The 18,890-nt window shown below is 37.3% G+C and overlaps 3 protein-coding genes across 3 annotated transcripts in view; 2 read left to right on the top strand and 1 right to left on the bottom strand.

The window, feature by feature from the left end:
• Window positions 1–441: 441 nt before the first annotated feature.
• LOC122867657 (neurexophilin-1-like) lies at window positions 442–3,710 on the bottom strand. The gene is made up of 2 exons (XM_044178740.1): window positions 3,081–3,710; window positions 442–2,520 (listed from the first exon to the last, which is right to left on the bottom strand). The coding sequence occupies exons 1-2, from the start codon at window positions 3,138–3,140 to the stop codon at window positions 1,780–1,782; spliced, it is 801 nt and encodes a 266-aa protein (XP_044034675.1). The 5' UTR covers window positions 3,141–3,710; the 3' UTR covers window positions 442–1,779.
• On the top strand, window positions 2,279–13,367 carry LOC122867986 (IgGFc-binding protein-like). The gene is made up of 7 exons (XM_044179483.1): window positions 2,279–2,336; window positions 2,489–2,552; window positions 8,978–9,001; window positions 9,760–9,886; window positions 9,999–10,307; window positions 10,423–10,594; window positions 10,965–13,367. The coding sequence occupies exons 1-7, from the start codon at window positions 2,279–2,281 to the stop codon at window positions 10,988–10,990; spliced, it is 780 nt and encodes a 259-aa protein (XP_044035418.1). The 3' UTR covers window positions 10,991–13,367.
• A 2,736-nt stretch (window positions 13,368–16,103) lies between these two features.
• The window catches only part of LOC122867985 (IgGFc-binding protein), a 34,033-nt gene continuing 31,246 nt past the window's right edge, over window positions 16,104–18,890 (top strand). Inside the window, exons 1-5 of the mRNA XM_044179481.1 lie at window positions 16,104–16,135; window positions 16,713–16,781; window positions 16,920–16,943; window positions 18,073–18,188; window positions 18,609–18,887. Coding sequence (XP_044035416.1) covers window positions 16,736–16,781; window positions 16,920–16,943; window positions 18,073–18,188; window positions 18,609–18,887 — 465 coding nt within the window. The 5' untranslated portion in view covers window positions 16,104–16,135; window positions 16,713–16,735. The remainder of the gene's footprint in view (window positions 16,136–16,712; window positions 16,782–16,919; window positions 16,944–18,072; window positions 18,189–18,608; window positions 18,888–18,890) is intronic.

Below are 18,890 nucleotides of genomic sequence, written 5' to 3'. Positions count from 1 at the left end.
TTTTAATACTTGAAGTACATTTTCTTGATTATACTTACATACTTTTACTTAAGCAACATTTTCAAAGCAGGACTTTTACTTGTAACAGAGTATTTTTATAGTGTGGTATTAGTACTTTTACTTAAAGTAAAGGCTCTGAATATTTCCTCCACCACTGGTGGTGAGTGCAGTCACCGGGCTACAACTGACAACAGCTCAGAAACAGATATCTTCAATCCCCGTCATGTTACACAGGTCTCCTGCCAAGTGCTGGGCCTCCTGAACTATTCTCCAACCCCAAACCTCTACATGGCTTTCACCAGCAGCCTGGTCAAGACACTGGTCACATCCACGTTGCTGTTCTACAGGACCAATCATGGCACGGCACAGCACTCTCATGGCCTTTTGGAAACCACATTTAAGAAGTGTGAATTGCTTGTCACAGATTACCCACATGCCACCTTGCTTGCACAGCTGTTTTTATTGCATTGAAATATGCACTATAAAGATGAGAGCAGCCAATACCTAAACATGTGGGCAACAACAATAACATCAGAAACACCACTGATGAGTACATGGGTATCATCATCAATCACTTTGATGAGTAGGTGAAACAAACAATGTACTTTCTCAGTTGAAATAATAGGTTCCTAATGGGGTTCACTTATACTATTAATAACCTGTTTAGGCCTAAACCTGTACATTGTGTTGTTTATAGCCTACATGAGGTCTAAACATCTTCCCTCTGCTTTGTACCAAGCACTGATCGTACCAAACAGCATTAATTCAGTTAAGGAAAAACTCACACATAGAAATCTGGTTCTAAAGCTTGTTTGTGAAGCAGGACTATTGAATCTTCACGATGGTTTAAAGGACTTTCATGGTCACTCTGTGCTCTTTTATACCACAGTTTCTCCAGAGATCATCAAATCATCACCTGTTATAGCCTGCTGGTTTGTGTTTATAGTCGTATTTGTTTTTTATTGGGCAACACGTACAGTAAAGAGTGTTTGGAAATACATGAGAGATAAAGGATGACATATGATAAAGGTGTACAAGGGAAATGCAAAATAAGAGTGTTGCAAATGGTTTTTCCTGATATTTATATTGTCTGTTTTCTTGAGCATTACAAACATGGATGGTGATATTATATTAGCCCTTACAAGCCAAAAAACTTGCTATTGTCTAGTTTCAGCTAAGTATTACAGCAGGAATTATGTGTAGAGCTAAAAGGATTACTTGATTATTAAACTGGCCGATAGAAAAATCGGCAACTATTTTGAGAATCGATGAATCGTTCACGTCACTCTTTTAAAAAAGTTTACCTAGCTGCAGCCTCTCATTTGTAAGGATTTTCTGCTTTTAGCTGTCTTATGTAAACTAAATATCTTTGGGTTTCGAACTGTTGGTCAGACAAAACAAGTATTTTGAAGGTTGTGATGAGCATTTACCGCAACTTTCTGTCATTTCATAAAACCGAAAGATTAACCGATTAATATCGTAACAAATAATCGCCACGTCAAGCGATAATGAAAATAAGTGCCCTTATGTGCAATTCATAAAAACAATACAACCCTTGTAGTCTACAACAAGCAAGGTTTTGTTCTAAAAACATATACTTTACATTGTTTGGTGAATTGTAAGACTTGAAAAAAACACTAGAGTAAGTCTCTAGAGTAATGCTAAACTTTGGAATCCCTTTAAAAACCTCCAAAACAGTCCCTGCGACTAGCTCTTAGCTGCTCAAACTGGATTTACTGAAACATTATTCTTCACTTTTCTCCTTGGCTTGACCTCTGGTTAACCTGTGGGCAGGTAGGCTCCTGGACTCTGGTAGCTGTTGTCTGGACAGACTTTTTGAACCAGTCTGTAGTCTGTGCTGTAGAAGGACACGTAGATGCAGATGACCTGGAAGGGTTTGGAGCACATCCAGGTGACGTGGCTCTGGGTCTGCTCCTGAGCACACGTCTTGGATGGGTCGTAGTTGCACAGCATCACCTTTTTGTTGCGTTCGGTTTTCTCATAGTCCACCCTGCAGTTGAACGTCTTCGAGTCTTTGGGGTTGACCACACTTTGGCGCTCCAGATCAAACTCCACCTCTTTCATCGGTGGGACAAGACTGACAGACACGTTGCCCACACCTGTGGAGTTGTGGCGGAAGTAGACTCCGAGAGAGCCGTTCCCGTGATCCACGATCTTGCCCATTATCAGCAAATTCAGTTTGACAGTTTTGATGTTTGAGTAAAAGTCCCCCCAAGTGAACGTCCCAGAGAATTTAGATGTTCCATGGACCTTCACGATGGGACGAAGCTTTATCTTTAAGGATGGGTTGGAGTACGACTGGGGATTTGCTCCAAGTATTTCCAGAAGTCCCTGCTTTGAAAGAGGAACAAAAGGGTTGATGGGTAGTTTGGTGTTCTGAATCAAACTCTTAGTTTGGGGCGCCCATTTTTTCTGTGAAGACGGGTCTTGGTCTCTGTTGAGTTCAGGTGATCCTCTCTTGCTGAAGGTGAAGTTGCCATGATGTTGCCCAAGAACCAACTAGGCAAAACATCAGGAGGGAAATTTGGACAGTGAGTACAACTGGAAGTAAATTAAAAAGTAAAATAGAGCAAAAAAGGGGCTAACACTCAAGGATTCAGATAATACTCACTCTAATTCCCTGAAAATATCTATTTTATGTTAAACCGCTACCAAATACTTGTTAAAAAGAAAGAATGAAAATATTTACCTAAGTCACATTAGAAACACTGATGAAAAACTCTGCATTCAAATTTGCTTTGTAAGTACTATCATAAAAATGTTACTTAACGTGAAAAATGGTACCTTTTAAATTACTGATGCAATAGCCTGTAACTACACTCAAATACAGCTGTTTGATTAGACTCCAAAAATGCATCATATTTAGAGCTTATAGTGTATTTTGGCATGTACAACTGCAAAGTAACTAATCATTTTAGAGCCTCATGTGGAAAATAAAGCTAAAGTCACATAAAGTGTCAGTACCTCACAACACAAGTTCTTGAGTAAATACACTTTGTTTTTAACGTGACATGCATTTAATTAGTGTTTAGTGCTTCTATGTTGTTTTTTTAACTTACCAAACATAAGGTTCCTTTCAGAAGTATCCAAACAAAGCACTGCCTGGTGAACATCTCCATAGTGCATAAATTCCTGTCTGAAGATCCACTCTCACCTGAAGTTCATTCAGGACGAGTTAACTTTTGGAAGTCCATGTTGAACAGCGACCTCCACATTAAACGCTGGGAGAGCAGCTCAGTAGCACCAGCAGAAAACCTTCTGCAGCCTCCACTCAGCACACACACTGGGAGGCTTTCTCAGATCTCCACTTTTTTAACACTCAGTTGTACTGTGTCTGCTCTCTCTCTCTCTCTCTCTCTCTCTCTCTCTTCTCTCACAGTCTCTCCCCCCTTTTCTCTCACTCACTCACCCACCCACCCAATCACACACACACACACACACCCTTTTTTTGCATTGTTAACAATATCACACTGTATCTCCTGCCTGTGGTCCTCCTCCCCTTCTCCGTCACTGAAAAACGTCTTGCACTATGCTCTGGGTGATGAAATTATTTAATTGACCCTTTTTTAAAAATGAGAATTTGGTTTCATTCATGGGTTTGAGGAGGCAAACTAATCCAAAACAATGTGACACTGCCATCTTGTGGCCAGATAGCAAAGTGCAGGCTGAGCTGAAATAGGGCAGCCAAATTAGATGTGACATTATGATTAAATCCCCTAGAAAATTGGTTTCAAATCTTAAGATTCCTCCATAACACTGAATGATTAAAGCAGCAATACAAGTTAAAGTTGGGGGAGGGGGGGCATCCTTATAAACGATTAACTGAAAAAAAAAAATACCAAAAACTCAACAACCTCACAACTGTCATCAGTTTGATTCAAATATTGCTTAATCCTGATTGGTGCGCAGTAGAACGTGACATCAACTTTTTCCAACCGAGCGCAGCCCAACACAGAGAAAGAAATCTGTCGTGAAAAAAACCAGTCCAGTGTTACAAGATATAAAAATATTCTCTAGTAGAGGGTGATATTCCACAGTGGTTTGAGGGATATATAAATATATAAAACTGTTTTCTTACACACAGCCTATTCACATAATTATTTCTATATAATATTGGCTTCATAGGGACCTCAGCCTGATTCACATTCTCTCTACACACTTCAACTTCAATCAGTGGGTTTATGTGGCAGCTTGCTTTACTATAACCTGCTGAGATCCTGTTTTATGGTCTTCACTGGTGCTTTATTCAGCTGCACACACTGCCAACCTTAAACTCATATCCATGCACTGAAAGTAATCTGCTGCTTAATACAACAAGAGGAGATTGTAGTTAATAATGATCTGCTCCATGTCTGACGCGTCTTAGCCTGCTGCAGCATATCAGGTGAATTGCTGGGTTTAGATGAATCAATCTCAATTCACTACAAAGTATATCATTAGATGTAGCAATGTTCAATTAATCTGAAGTTGCTCCTCCGTGCATGTGCACTTCCTGCAGATGACTCCAAGCTTCCTCTGATAACATGGTACACCTGTTTTGTGCCACTTCAACAGCAAGCTGTGCAAGTTATGCTCTTGTGTAATGTCTGCAGTGACAATAAAGATTGTGTCGCAGCCACTAGGAGCGTTTCAGTAAAGTCATAAATTGGCTGCTAAAAGCCATTTGCAACACTATTATCAAGTGGTCTGTTTAACAGACAATATTGTACAATTTTAAGATGCTTGTAATGTACAATATTTCTCACTTATTTATCTTTTTAAGTATATTCACTTTGCTTCAGTGTTTTGATTAGTTTTACTGTTGTGTTTACAAACACTACTGATGCAAATAAACCTAGAAAATAATTAATAATTTAGACTAAATTATTATTTAACATGACTCCTTGTGTTAAGACCAGTCAATTAGTATGAGAACGATTCAGTTTTAATACAGGGTCTGCCTTTTCTGAATATATATGGATTGTGCCTTTAAGTTTCTAAACTTAATTACCTCAATTCTGCAAAACAAACTTCTACAAGATGAAGTCCTATTTTATTCTATTTTAGTCTTTTATTATGAAATACACTAATACATTCTCAGTGTACAAGGGCCAAAGTGAGATGTGACAATGGACTCACTGAGGCTGCATTTGTACAGGGGCTAGATTTTTTGTGCTATGCCACTAACAGGCACTAACACTTGATTTAAACATTCTTTGCAGTGTTTGTGTTTTGTGTGTGGGTGCAAAGAAACACACATTTTCACATGGCTCTGAACAGAAAGATGTGGCTGAACTCAACAGAGCACATGTTAGACGTCTACAGCTGCACGAGTTTCTGCATGTTGCATAATTACATCGTACAGTAATTACTTGAATAAAAGAAAGGTGAATGGTAATGTTCACACGCTCTTAATCTCTTAGCAACCTCAAGACCAGGGAAGTCACGCTACACGCACAACTGCAGTTCATGAAAAAGCCGAGGCAATAGTAATACGAATCGTTTCTAGTCATTGGAGAAAAAAACAACTGTGATATCAACATTCACGTTCAAACATTATTTTGTGTTTGATCGAATTTCTGAGTTGCCTCAAGTCGCGGATGAAGATGAAAAATTATTGTTTCTTTCACGTGCTGTATATTTTTGTTTGGATTATAGATTCTGGGATTTACTTGCACCTGGAACCCCGCTTCCTCTAATCTGCCTTTGCTTGTGGCTCAGGTCATATTGCAGGTTTTGTTCTTCTCGGATTCGATTTCTTTTGCAAAATTTACAATAAGGAAGAAGATTTAAAAATGTGATCAAATGTCACTTCCAGTTCAGGACAGAGTTAGAGAACGATCTGCACTCTCTGTTGACTCTTACCAACTGAAACAACTGTAATGGAGGTAGAAATCTTAAATATTGTCAAACAATGAATAGTTATATTGCACTGGCAATGACCCCTTGATAATGTCATTTTTATTTCTGCATAAATTTGTTCACTGTCAGATTATGTCACACGCTCAGCAGCTCTTTCTTGGACGGTGTGTGTGTATGTGCATGTTTATTATTTCTTTCACATGGTGACACTTAACCGGCCCATTTAACAATTAAAAGCATTATATTAACATTTAAATGGTTTATAACACACTATAATGTAAGCATTTTTGTAGTGTCATCTGTCAACCACGTGCACTGTGCACCATCATGTATTGCTGAAGTTGTATACTAGATATGAAATTCTGGTGTGGAGATTATCTTGTTATATTATTGTTTATACATTTTCAGTTGCTGAACAGGATCAAGTGCAGCCTGGCAATATGAAGAGTCTGTAGCAGTACACATATCAGAAACCTGAGCCCCCTGAAAGTAATATTTTTTACAAAAACATTAAAAATGAATTCAACCATTCATTTTTTTAATAGAAATATGTGTATTAATGTGATAAGAGATAAAAAAGAATAATCTCCTGGCAACTTCTCCACCAGGGCACAGGAGTCACAGTAAAAGGTTTGAACAAAGTGTCTTGCCAGAACTTGAAGCAGGATATAAATATAGTTAATAGCAGACATCCATTGTAATTGTTGCCAAACCTGTGTCACTCAGCTGAGCAGGTTTGGTCTGAGGGATGTTTCTGTGATGAGTGTGATGTGTCCCTGTAGAAAGCTGTGGCTGTCAATATGATGATTTCTGATTTGATCACATCCTAATAAATCACATTTTCAGTTTGAAATGTATCTAATATGTAGTGTTGTCAAAAATATACATTTTTCGATTCATATTGATTCTGAATATTTTAAACGGCTTCAATACTTATTTTCCACACTATCGATACACCGTACCAGCTGCGCTTTCTCGCTCTCTCTTCTCTAATGCTAATTTGATAAAAGCCCATTAGTTGTAATTAATGATGTTGTATAATCAAATCTTATGAAAACATATCAACCAGACACAGTTGCTTGATGCCATCTATGTAGATTGTAATCTTGGCACCAACCCAAAGGAGGCAACCTCTTCAGTACCATTAGTGCCATGCCTCAGACATTTGGTTGCAAACCATCCTACACACAGTCACAGTTCAATTCAAAAAGGAGAAATTAAATCATGAGGTCACCAGAACGATACTCTCCACTCCTCGCAAGGTTATTATCGTTAACAAAAACTAAATGTGAAAAAACATTTTCGTTAACTGAAATAAAAATACAAACGAGGCTTTACAAAAAATGATAACTAACTGAAACTGTATCGTGTGTTTACAAAACTAACTAAAACAAAATTAGAGAGAAAATGTCCTTAGTTTTCATCTTAATCATTTTATTTCATACTACACAAGCCTAGTAGGCTATTTAAGGTGGATATGAAATCTATCTTGCAGTTTTTTAGCTGTGCTAGTTTTCCGCCAGCTGTCTGCACCGCACGGTCAGTGACGTGTTGCCAATCCGTCCCAGCCACGGCTGGCACCATGGCGGCGGCGAAAGTCGGGAGAAAGCAGCAGAGTCCCATTTGGGATTACTTTGAATATGACTGAGTCACAGATAAAAGCAAGTGCCTTATAGTAGTGGAAGGTAGTAAAATATGTGAAATATTTCTCAAGGGGAAAAAATCCCACAAATCTAAAAGTCCTTTTGAAAAAATCGCACAAGAAGGCTGACCTAGTTTAACTTAAGGTAAAGCGGAGCCCAGCCCCCCAAAGAGAAGCTACTGTTTGATCCAGGCAGTACAAATGTACTATACTGTTGTATGATGTTTCGTTTTTAGTACGCAATACTTTTTCTGACCTTTTTTGAATCTCGCCTCTGACAAATACCCCATATTACTAATAAAAGCTAAAACTAATAAAAACGAAACTAAAACTAAGCATTTTCAAAAAAATTAAAACTATACTAAATTAGCAAGCCCACTTTAAAAACTAATTAAAACTAAACTGAAATTGAAAACAAAAAGTCAAGACGAAATAAAAATAAAAACTAATGAAAAATGCAAAACTATAATAACCTTGGTCCTTGGTTGTGCCTAGAGATTCTGTTTATGTTTTAAGGTGTGTCAAGCAAATGCTCACAACTTTTAGCATGCAGCAGTTAAACACATACAGTGCAGAACTTAATCAGTGAAAAGGTGAATATACTGTGTGAAATGTTTGCCACCACATACAACAATGGTTCCCTGTTCTGCAGATTGTAGTCTTAACCAATAAAGATGCACATTAATATTTTGTCAATGTTGAATTTGTACAGAAAATGACTGGACAGGTCGCACCAAAGGGAATTGGAGCAACAGAAGTCAGTTTGTGGCTTAAACACAATAATGATATCATAAAATCAATTATCTGTTGGAACAAGTATCTTGACACTTTATAGCACTGTAACAACTAATGTACTAGAGGCTTTGGTAGAGTATTGCATCTCGGTTTTTGTTCTGATCACAGTCTTCATTATTCTCTATAGACAATGTGGCATGGTTAGTGTTTACGAGGAAGCAAAATCCATTTTATACTGACCTATTTGAAGTTGATCAAAATCCAAGTTTATGGGACTGGGTCAGCATTTACTGTATAAAGCCTTGTTCTAGCCCTGCAGTCTCAAATGGATGCGGGAAAAGGACAGCATCACAGGGGAAATTTTGTGGACCTTTATTTTTAATGCATGTGCATATTTGCAAATGCCTATTTCTAATTCCAAGCAGTCTACTAACTTATAATTTAGCATTTTATTAGAATTGATGATAAAAGTAAATGCATTATGTTAAGCAGATCTGAGTAGCCCGGGAGAATGGCAGGTCACATCATGTTGTCAGTGCTGCTTTTGGGGATGATAAGTAAGTAGTTTCAATCAAATGTAATTTAATATTTTTTGTATATATTGTATGTATGTTATGTCATTAATTAAGCTTTACTTGAATTCTTTGGTTTTAGTAAAATTTCTGAGATTTATCTAGTTCTGTCCATTTTTTTTTTTTTTTTTTTTACATCTTTGCTTCATTTCTGTTTAATTTACAGACATGGTGACTCCCCAGAGTTCAGGTAAGTTGAAGTCTAGATGATTTTTCACTGGTTCACAGTCTTGCCAGCACTGGCAGTGCATGCCAGTCACACAATCATGCCAAATTCTTTGTCATAGTGACTATTACATGAATATTACTATAATGAATACTACTGCTGGATGATTATTAGTGTGACTGTTAGCCGACATGAACATAAATTTTTGCTAATTACACTTATTTATTTGTATCTTTTCGGCATGATGGTTCAAGATGATGATTTCTGATACACCTTTATATCACCATTAGATCAGCTGTGTGTAATAAATTGATATTGAATCATTACTGTAAAAATTAAAAATCTGTTCTATCTATAAGATACATTTGTGTCTCAGTGGAGCATTTTAAAGTTATGCAAAACTGTCAGTATAGTTTACATATTTCAGTTATGTGTTTCTGGTTTCGCTCTATAAAAGAATATTGTGTATATTAACATTAAAAAACAATCCAAGACATGAACTGCACACGTCAAAAATGAAGTTGAAGCAAATAGCTTAAAGGTACAGTGTGTAAGATTTAGTGGCATCTAGTGGGAACGATTCTTATTTTCAGGTGATTATACACTTATAAAAACTTACTTATAAATATTATATTCCATTTCTGCCAATAGCTCCTCCTAAATGTTACACACTGGACCTTTAATGACATGCACAAAACAAACACACAAACAAAACACAAGGTGCAAGTAAGTAAAACAACACATGAGTGTGAATAAGACATATTAATATCTTGTGCCAGCAGCATTAATGCCAGCTCTGGGAAGGTTTGCTCAGAGGGATGTTTCTGTGACGAGGGCTTCCTCAGGAGTGGGAAGAGATGTGTCCCTGTGGAAAGATGTGGCTGTCAATATGATGGTTTCTACTACAAAGTAAGTCATATCCCAGTTAATACTTTCAAAGTTTGCAATAAACAATGTTTTATTAAAAACACGTTCTTTTCTCTTTTTCATGTTGCATGTCCTGGTGACTCCTTCTGGACAGAAGGTTGCTCCCAGAGATGTGAGTGCCATGCTCCCATTGTCCTGCGCTGTTCTGCTGCATCCTGCACTCCTACACATCAGAAATGGCCAGCTGGGCTGTTTTGATGCATTGTCTACTTGCACTGTGTGGGGGGACCCACACTACATCACCCTTGATGGGGCAATGGCTGATTTCCCGGGCACATGCTCTTACACAGTAGCCACCAATAATCACTGTGGCGACAACCGTGTGTCATTTGTGTCAGCAGTGGATATATACCTCTCAAATCAACCAGAGAGTGCATACATCAGGATTGAACCCAACAAAAGAGTAAAGATAAACCCTTTATTACTTTTAAGGTGAACAACTTTCTATATCTGTGCATTGTAAGCATAGCTCACAAATTGGAATTGTGGTGTCAACCTTAGCTCATGTTGTGGGGCAGGGAAGGGACATGGTAGTCGATACCATTGACTTGATAGTCCAGTTTGACGGCCAGAGTGCGTTACTGGTGAGAATCGGCCAAAATCGTGAAAATGGAGTCACCGGGATGGAACATCGGCACAAAATGACAATGACTTTGGACACAGCTGGAAGGCACCCACAAGCCAACCAAGGTAATCACAGCAGATACACTGTATTGTTTAATACCAAATGCATGATAATATGTTATCTGAAGCTGGGGATCTCAAGTGTTGATTTTTTCTCTTTCATCTCAATGAGTATCAATTTCTTGATTTGTATAATGAGAGGGTTTGGATTAATTTTACAATTCTAGGTCCTTTAGAAATTCTTCAACCCACAGAATATGTATTTTTAACATTGGCATGGAAACCTGTAGAAATTGAGTTTTGAGGGTTTCACAATAAAACTTTGATAAACAGTATTGTGAATAAACACCAATGATTTTTGAGACAAAATATTCTGTGGTAAAGTAAACAGAGTCAGTCAAACTGTTAAATGTGTAACGCTGAATGTCTTTTCCAGATGTGGATCCAAAGATGAGCAAGTGATGTCTGTCGCTTTAGGGAAAAATACTCTGTGGTGTCGTCACCAACACCAGCGGCCCATTCAGTGCCTGTCACCTGCACTCTGACCCCAGCCATTTTTAATTTCCTGTGTCTGTGATCTCTGCCTCTACACTCCAGCCAATGGCATGCTGTGTTCTGCAGTCTCAGGCTCAACCTGCTCTGTTTTGGGGTTGAACATCCCTGAGTGGCGCTCTGCTTTGCAGTGTGGTATGTGTGCACTGGGCAGTAGAGTGAACAGTTACTGCTTGAGAAAAATGATGATTCCTTAGGAGATTAATAGGACTTGCAAACTCTACAAGGTGTAGATTTTTTTCTGTTACCTGTTGTGTTTCATCACTCCTTGTCTCAGTCTTTTCCCACTATTTCTGCAGCGGAGTCAGACCCCTGTGAACAGCTGGACTGCACAGAGTATGAGTGGTGTGGTGAGAAAGATGGTGTTTACGGCTGCTTCTGTGATGAACACTATTCTCGGCCCAACAACGAGAGCTACGGTGCAAGCTCGGTGCAACAGTAATAACAATGTTTGTATGTGCGCAAAGAGGAAGAGTGTACATTGCCTGAGTGTAGGTGCATTATTACTGTAATGTACATCCCAAAAACAAGAGCAAATAACTCAATAAAATGTTAATGTTAAATGTTTTTTGTGAGATTTTGGTTAAAACTAATGAAAAATAATATAAAGCATATTCAATAACTTTTCATGGTCCAGTGCGGGGATTTACTCTACCAAAATCTATTTTCATTTATTTTCTTGGACTCGTCCATTACTTGTGTCAGTAGTTCAGGCACAACATCTCTGTCATGCTGCCAGCTGTTTGAAGCTGGCTCCCATCCTAGTGCCCTCCGCCCCCGAGATGATTCCTGTGAAGGGACTCTCCAGGACAGACGGCTGGTGTTTCACTTTAACAGAAGACCAGCTGTGTGGGACAGTTCTCAGGGTACAGTACATGGCCTACAGTGTTATCAACGCAGACTAAAGAATATTTTAGATGTAAATGTTCTCCACAGGATAGATTGCATCTGTAATATTCAAATGAAACTTTTTTTTAAATCAAAATTTTAGAGCAATAGGACCCACTTAATCTACTTAATCTACTTAATCACCATCCAGGATGATGAAGGTCTAAACATTCATCTGGTTTTCTGCTGTGAATACCCTTTGACTCAGGCACTGTCTATGGACATAGGCATCAACCCTGTAGAGAGGTGACAGTCACAATAGCATCTCCCAAAAATTTGCTGCATATTTTTACAACAGCACATACATCTACATCTAAGTTCTTTTTATGGTGAACATCTGTTGATAGTGATGTATCACAGTGTGTGTAATGCAACAAAGCTTTCAATAATTTCACACATCCCTATCGATATATAATGCTAAATCTGCACCTAGAGTAAGACTCCATCAAATATGTCAGATCTGCAGCAGTGGTTCAATTCCCAAACCAGGGTAGGGGGTCTGACTGCAGTATTAACTCCCCTAAACTGCTTATAAGGTTATGTGCTTTGCTGACAACATTCATACTACAGATTCAGTTTTCCACACACTTTGTATAAATTAATTGCTTAAAAAACATTTTTGTGTGTTTAATTAGTCTTTGATTTGAAGATTGATTTACATAGGAATAAGTACTGGCCACTGTCTGCATAGTACAGATAGAAAGATTTCAGGGGATTTCATTCCTAGATTGTATGTGAAAAACATTTTTTTGGTCAAAAGGTTCCCTACAAGATGCTTTCCAGTGCTTGTATTAATTACCAAAAATCCACTGAATTATTCCTTCTCAAGTATAGTCACATTATGTTGATTTTCTGTAGCTTTTTGAGGAAGAAGCTGGCCGGGGTACTTTAATTTAAGAATGATCCCCTACCAGGACGCTGGCTTCCATGTCCCCCTGACAAGAAACAGGAACATAGAAATGGAAATAGACCAGAGGTTGTATGTGGAGGTGCGAACAGAGGGAGTTGATGAACGGCAGATCTCCACCATTCTTCTTGTTGGGCCATGCCGGTCAACAATGCCAGCTACCCTGTCCATTGGGATCTCATTAGTGTAGAGTAAAGGAGCTGTTGCAACTACACCTTGTGTCATCACACTAAATAGTGAATGAATTAAATCCAGATTCAGTTCTAGCCAGATTTTTGCCTCTCTCCACTTGCTTCACCTATCTTCTCTTCTACGACTTAACCCTGTTACCCTGGTAACTTCTCCATCCTTCCCTGTCTTCCAGGTGTCCTAATCCAGCAGATGATACAGTAGAGCTGGTTCAGAATGGCAATTCCACAGTGGCCATATATATATTATATCCACCGTTTCATAATCATCTTAATACGCTACACTTAACTTGACAGTACTCAGTATTGCACTATTATTTATTACTTATATTATTACATTGTATTATACCGTACATACTTATCAACCTCTAAATCCTCTTTGGTACTTAAACTTATTTTAGCTTTTATACCTATATCCACTTTGTACTTAATTTATCTTACCTGTATTATAGCATATTATATTTTGATTTGCTTAGTACTTCTATTCCTTCTATTCTCAAGTGTGCACTGACGTGATAGTGAGCAGCTGTAACGAAAGAGTTTCCCCTCTGGGATCAATAAAGTATTTCTGATTCTGTTTCTGGCCAGATTCTCCTTCAATATTTTCACTTTTACCAATTCTCCATCCATCTACCCAGCATTGGTCAGCTGTATCACAAGACTAACACCAAGAGTAAAGGACTTATACACATACAGGCAGATGCATTTGGAGTCACTTTCAGAATCACATTCACATCTATGGTAGGTTAGAGTCATGTAACCTGCATTTCTCTGGACTGAAGACACAAACTACTGAATTGCAAACTTCTTGCAATTCCCTTTCTTGGTGGGACAATGAGCGGGAGTCATTGATATATGAAGGTGCTAGATTATGTAAGGCTTTGTAGATAAGTGCTGGCTGCAGCGTTCTGAATTATCTGTAATATTCTAGGGCTTTTTTAGGGAGACCAGTCAAAAGAGAGTTGCAATAATCTAGGTGGCTTGTAATAAAAGCATGCACCAGTAATTCAGTATTGTTAAAAATGGTGTAATTTTGGCAATGTTCCTCAGTTGAAAAAATTATGTTTTTGTGACCTTGTTAAAATGGCTAATAAAATTAAGATCCAAGTCTTAAATCACTCCCAGATCTGTGGACAGGCTAGCAAACACTGACTGCCTTTCTGCTTTTGAACATATGAGTAGAATTTCTGTTTTCTGCTCATTTATTTAAAAATAATAAAAATAATGGTAAATACTCATCCAAATCTTAATGTCAGTGAGACAGGTAAAAAGAGCATTTAAAGAACTGGGGTTGTCTGGCGAAACAGAGATATATTTTCTGTCTGCAAGTCGATAAGAAAAGTCTTCCATATTGTCATGCCACCACTCCTTCATCTTTCACAGCATGTCAGTCAGTGGTCACATTGTTCTTTAGGTGTCTTTATTTAGCTAAGCATTTTACAGAGTGTTTCTAGGCAGGACATTGTTTTTTCAGTAAGCCACAGTTTCATTTTTGTGTGTCATATTGCTACACACCTACTTCAAATATTTTCAACATTTACTGGCAGGGAAATAAGTTACAGTCACACCTAAACAGTCTTTTTTTCAAAAACACTACGTGAGAGATGTCTGGGTCTGTGACAGAACCTATTCAGAATCAGTATTTCAAGAAATATTTTTTGTAGCATATACAGTGGTGTGCAAAAGTGTTTGCCCCCTTCCTGATTTCTTATTTTTTTGCATGTTTGTCACACTTTAATGTTTCAGATCATCAAACAAATTTAAATATTAGTCAAAGATAACACAAGTAAACACAAAATGCAGTTTTTAAATGAAGGTTGTTATTATTAAGGGAAAACAAAATTAAGTGTTTGCCCCCTTCCTGATTTCTTTTTTTTTTTGCAGACTTTGGAGTGGCCTAGTCAAAGTCCTGGCCTGAATCCTATTGAGATGCTGTGACATGACCTTGAAAAGGCAGTTCATTTTAAATTGCCTAACTTTATGAATTGTGATATATAAATAAACTACATTTATATTCAATTCATGTTTACATGTATACTGTATAATTATAGATAACAATCACATTCAGAAACTACACTTGCAGGGTTCAGTATTTTCCAGCATCAAGGAACTATCTGTCACTGGTGGATAAATCGCCTGATAAGTTGTAATAACAACTTTTCACAATAATCTAAAAGATTCTGATATGAACAATTCCTCTTCTTTGCCAGGTTTTACTTTGTCACTGTACTATTTATGTATGCATTTTAAAATCAGGCAAGTAGGTGAACAAATGAACAGAAACAAAACAGAAACAAAACAACAAAGTCAAACAATACATTTAATTAGAATGTGCTCAGGCTTGTCGGGCCAGAACATGTTAGATGTCTCAGAGATGGGTAACTCAAAACATGGGGAAATACAACGAAAACCATTTAGATACCACGGGAGATGGAGAAAATATGTTCCTTTGTAATCCAGACAAACCAGCCCTTTGAGTAGTCTTTGAGATATCCTGATAACTAATAAACATGTGAGACTGAAAACAGAACCTTCTTGGCAGAGGTAAAACAAAGAGCAGGTCATATGTTCTCAGCAGTTAACACTGAATTAATATTTAGTTTTTGTTATTTTACTAAATTTTGTGAGAAAATTACAGGATAATTTTCTTCAAGGGGGGATTAGTCCCATTTCTATGGCAGCAGAAGTTAGTTAATACTTTTCCACAATGGTGGCCAATATTGTTTTGTGATATAACAGGTAAATAAAGACCCCCTTTTTAACAAGCATCTTGACATTTAAATAGCGTTCTAACAACTTACTGTAAGTAATGAAGCCTTTGGTTTAATATTACATCTCCTTTGTGTTTCTGCTGAACACATTCTGGTAAACTTAATTAGTCCAAATGCACAATGGAATGTTTGGGTCACTTGTTATGAGGAAGCAAATAGATTTGATCCAACTGAATGCCTGTAACTGGTCAAACAACAGATACATGGGACTGTGCCAGCTTTTACTGTATAAATCCTTGTTGCAGCCCTGCATTCAAAAATAGATGAGACATATAAGAACAAAAGAAGCACATATGAACAGGTAAGTCATTTATTTTGTAGAAACAAGATATTATTTCAAACTGCTGTGCTGCATAATGATAATATTCCCTAAATAAAAGTGTTGCTTATTTCCAGTTGAATTATAGTAATAACTTAATTGAGAATTTATTTTATTGGAAGCAGTAGTCAAAATATTTACAGCTAAAATAAATGTTTCATCTCTTTTAATGCTTCATCTGACATTGTCAAAATTTTATTTTTATTTCCATTACTACCTCAGACACATAGGTGATGTTTACAGTCCTGTTTACTTGCCAGTTAGCAGGTTACAAGTTATGTGTTACGTAATAACATATTAATGAAATATCATAGAAAATTAGGCAGAGCTAACAAGTGATTTGATTTGATGCGGATCTGGATTCAGGTGCAGATCCAGGTTGTTTTAAAAGGATTTCTTAACATTGCAAGATACGACTTTTTTTAACATTTGTGCCATTTCCTCAGAGACTACTGCGCTTACATCAATAAAAAATGTTGCACATGTATACCAATTTTTTTGTGTGTGTTTTTTGTTGTTGTTTTTTTCTGTAATTTCATTCATTATATTTGGTCAGCAGATTTGAATTTTGACTTTTGGAGAATGGCAAGTCAAATCATGTTGCCTGTGCTGCTTTTGGGGATGATAAGTGAGTATTTAATTAAATCAAATTCTATCAAATTCACTTTTATTTGTTATTATGCATACACAGAAATTCACTGACTTTTGTTTATTGTTTACTGTCTTAGATTTTTGTCCAATTATGTTTATGCATTTGTTTTCATAGGTACGGTAACTCCTCAGACTTCAGGTAAGTTGAACCTTAGTTAACCTCTTTTGTTTTTATTTGTTCATGCTGTTAACAGGCCAAACACACAATCATGTCAAAATCAGCAGCTCAAAGCAATTTCTTCAGGATTATAGTACCACTGAATTACAGCTAATACCACTGCTGTATGATTGTTTGTTTATTAGCAGGAATAAATATCGAGTCAAATTTAAATTTATTTGTCCCTTTTAAAGTTTTGAAATATATATAGTACGTAGGAATTTCACATGCAATAAGCAGATGTGGAAAATAACCAAGAATAGTGACCATAAACTGACAGCACACAACCAAAAGTATTGTACATGGATTCTGTCATAACAGTAAACAATTTACATCCCATGCCAGTGTTCAGTGCCTCTTAAAGAAATAGTGTGACGTTCGTATAGCACAGCAAAAGCAGGTGTGGAGGTTACATTGGGGAGGTACAACACTTTGACACCAGAGGCAATGGTTTGCGTTGCTGTTCATACTTAAAGAGTAACTTAATAACAGGCTGAAACACAGTGTTTCACCGCCCCCCTCTGGTTGCACCTGGGATGTGGCCCGAAGTGTACTCTGCTGCACCTGTAACTACACCCAACAGTGATATCATGGTGTACTGACGCACCTTAAAGTACACTCAGACAAAACTTCAGGTGGTGTTAAATTGCTCTTTAACATTGACCTTTTGTTTGACTCGTCACTTGTCATAGAAGTATAAGTACAGTTGAAACGAATTTCATAAATGGTGATGGCTCAGTTCCATAAAATGTTCCAGAAAGCCATGACAGTGAGACTGCATGCACATGACCAGGACCCTGGAACTGGCTCAGCTAAACAGATTGCAGTCGTTTCTAATGTTTTCAATACAACAGTACAACAACTGTGCTTCTCCTGCTATGACAAGCCAAAATGTCTGCTGTGAAAAAGGTCAATTCTGGTTGGTCAGTATGTCCACAAAAACACAAAAAACATATATCCATATATAGGATCAAATATGGATATTAATGGTTAGGTGTGGTGATCTAGAAATGTTAAATGTTAAAAACACTGCAACATTTGCCAATATGCATTTGCCAACAAGGCCAATATGGATGGTCATTCCATTTTTTTAATCTTTTGTTCTTTCTAGGACCTCTCTACCAAATTGCTGGAACAACAAGCTTTCAATCAGACGATGGCAGTTCCCCTCAAATTCTGCTGCAACGACCATTTCTTTTTTTTGGACGGGCGTATAATCAGATTTATGTATGTAAAAATAATTTTAGCAAATTACAACATCCATATCTTTTGAAAGCTTTTAAAAATTCTGCTAAATGTTTTATGGAAGAATCCAATTTTCACCCACTGGTTAGCAAATCACTTCCAACACAAGAACTGTGTTTTAAATATGCAAAATGAATAAATAAAATGAATTAGAGAAGCATAAAGCGCAACATTTTATTAAACAAAAACTACTTTATATTTAACTTCAACTTTACTTAAATATTTCAGATATTAAAGAAGTGCTGGAGTTAGTTGTAGTCAATATATTTCTATATTTTATTTATTTCTATAATATGGTTATGAAATACTGTAGCAATAAATATGTTGATATTTGATAACATTGTCAAAGACTGTAGTCGATGCTTACTAATTCTTAGTAAGAACTGGTGTATTTGTTCCCAGGTGAACCACAATGGACACCTGACCTTTGACTTTCCATGGTCCAGTTACACGCCTCAAATCTTTCCACTACATGGATCCAGAGACATCATCGCTCCATTCTGGACAGATTTGGACAACAGACAAAATGGTCAGATCTACTATAACCAATACACCAGCGGCAGTGTTCTCCAACAAGCTACACGAGACATTAATCAGTACTTCCCAGGGTTGAACTTCAATGCCAACTGGGTCTTTGTTGCAACATGGTATGAGGTGGCCTACTTTCCTAATTCAGGAACAGTA

Source organism: Siniperca chuatsi, linkage group LG20 (genome assembly GCF_020085105.1).
Source record: "Siniperca chuatsi isolate FFG_IHB_CAS linkage group LG20, ASM2008510v1, whole genome shotgun sequence".
Taxonomy (NCBI): domain Eukaryota; kingdom Metazoa; phylum Chordata; class Actinopteri; order Centrarchiformes; family Sinipercidae; genus Siniperca; species Siniperca chuatsi.
This window is presented reverse-complemented; position numbering and strand designations above follow the sequence as displayed.

Bases quoted from the DNA above. Each gene is read 5' to 3' on its own strand.
- LOC122867986 (XM_044179483.1), top strand. From the start codon at position 2,279: ATGGGACGAAGCTTTATCTTTAAGGATGGGTTGGAGTACGACTGGGGA. The intron at 2,337-2,488 runs GTATTTCCAGAA...CTCTTGCTGAAG, and splicing joins CGACTGGGGATTTGCTCCAA to GTGAAGTTGCCATGATGTTG. The intron at 9,002-9,759 runs GTAAGTTGAAGT...TTGTGCCAGCAG, and splicing joins GGTGACTCCCCAGAGTTCAG to CATTAATGCCAGCTCTGGGA.
- LOC122867657 (XM_044178740.1), bottom strand. From the start codon at position 3,140: ATGGAGATGTTCACCAGGCAGTGCTTTGTTTGGATACTTCTGAAAGGA. The intron at 2,521-3,080 runs GTAAGTTAAAAA...TGTTTTGCCTAG, and splicing joins TGAAAGGAACCTTATGTTTG to TTGGTTCTTGGGCAACATCA.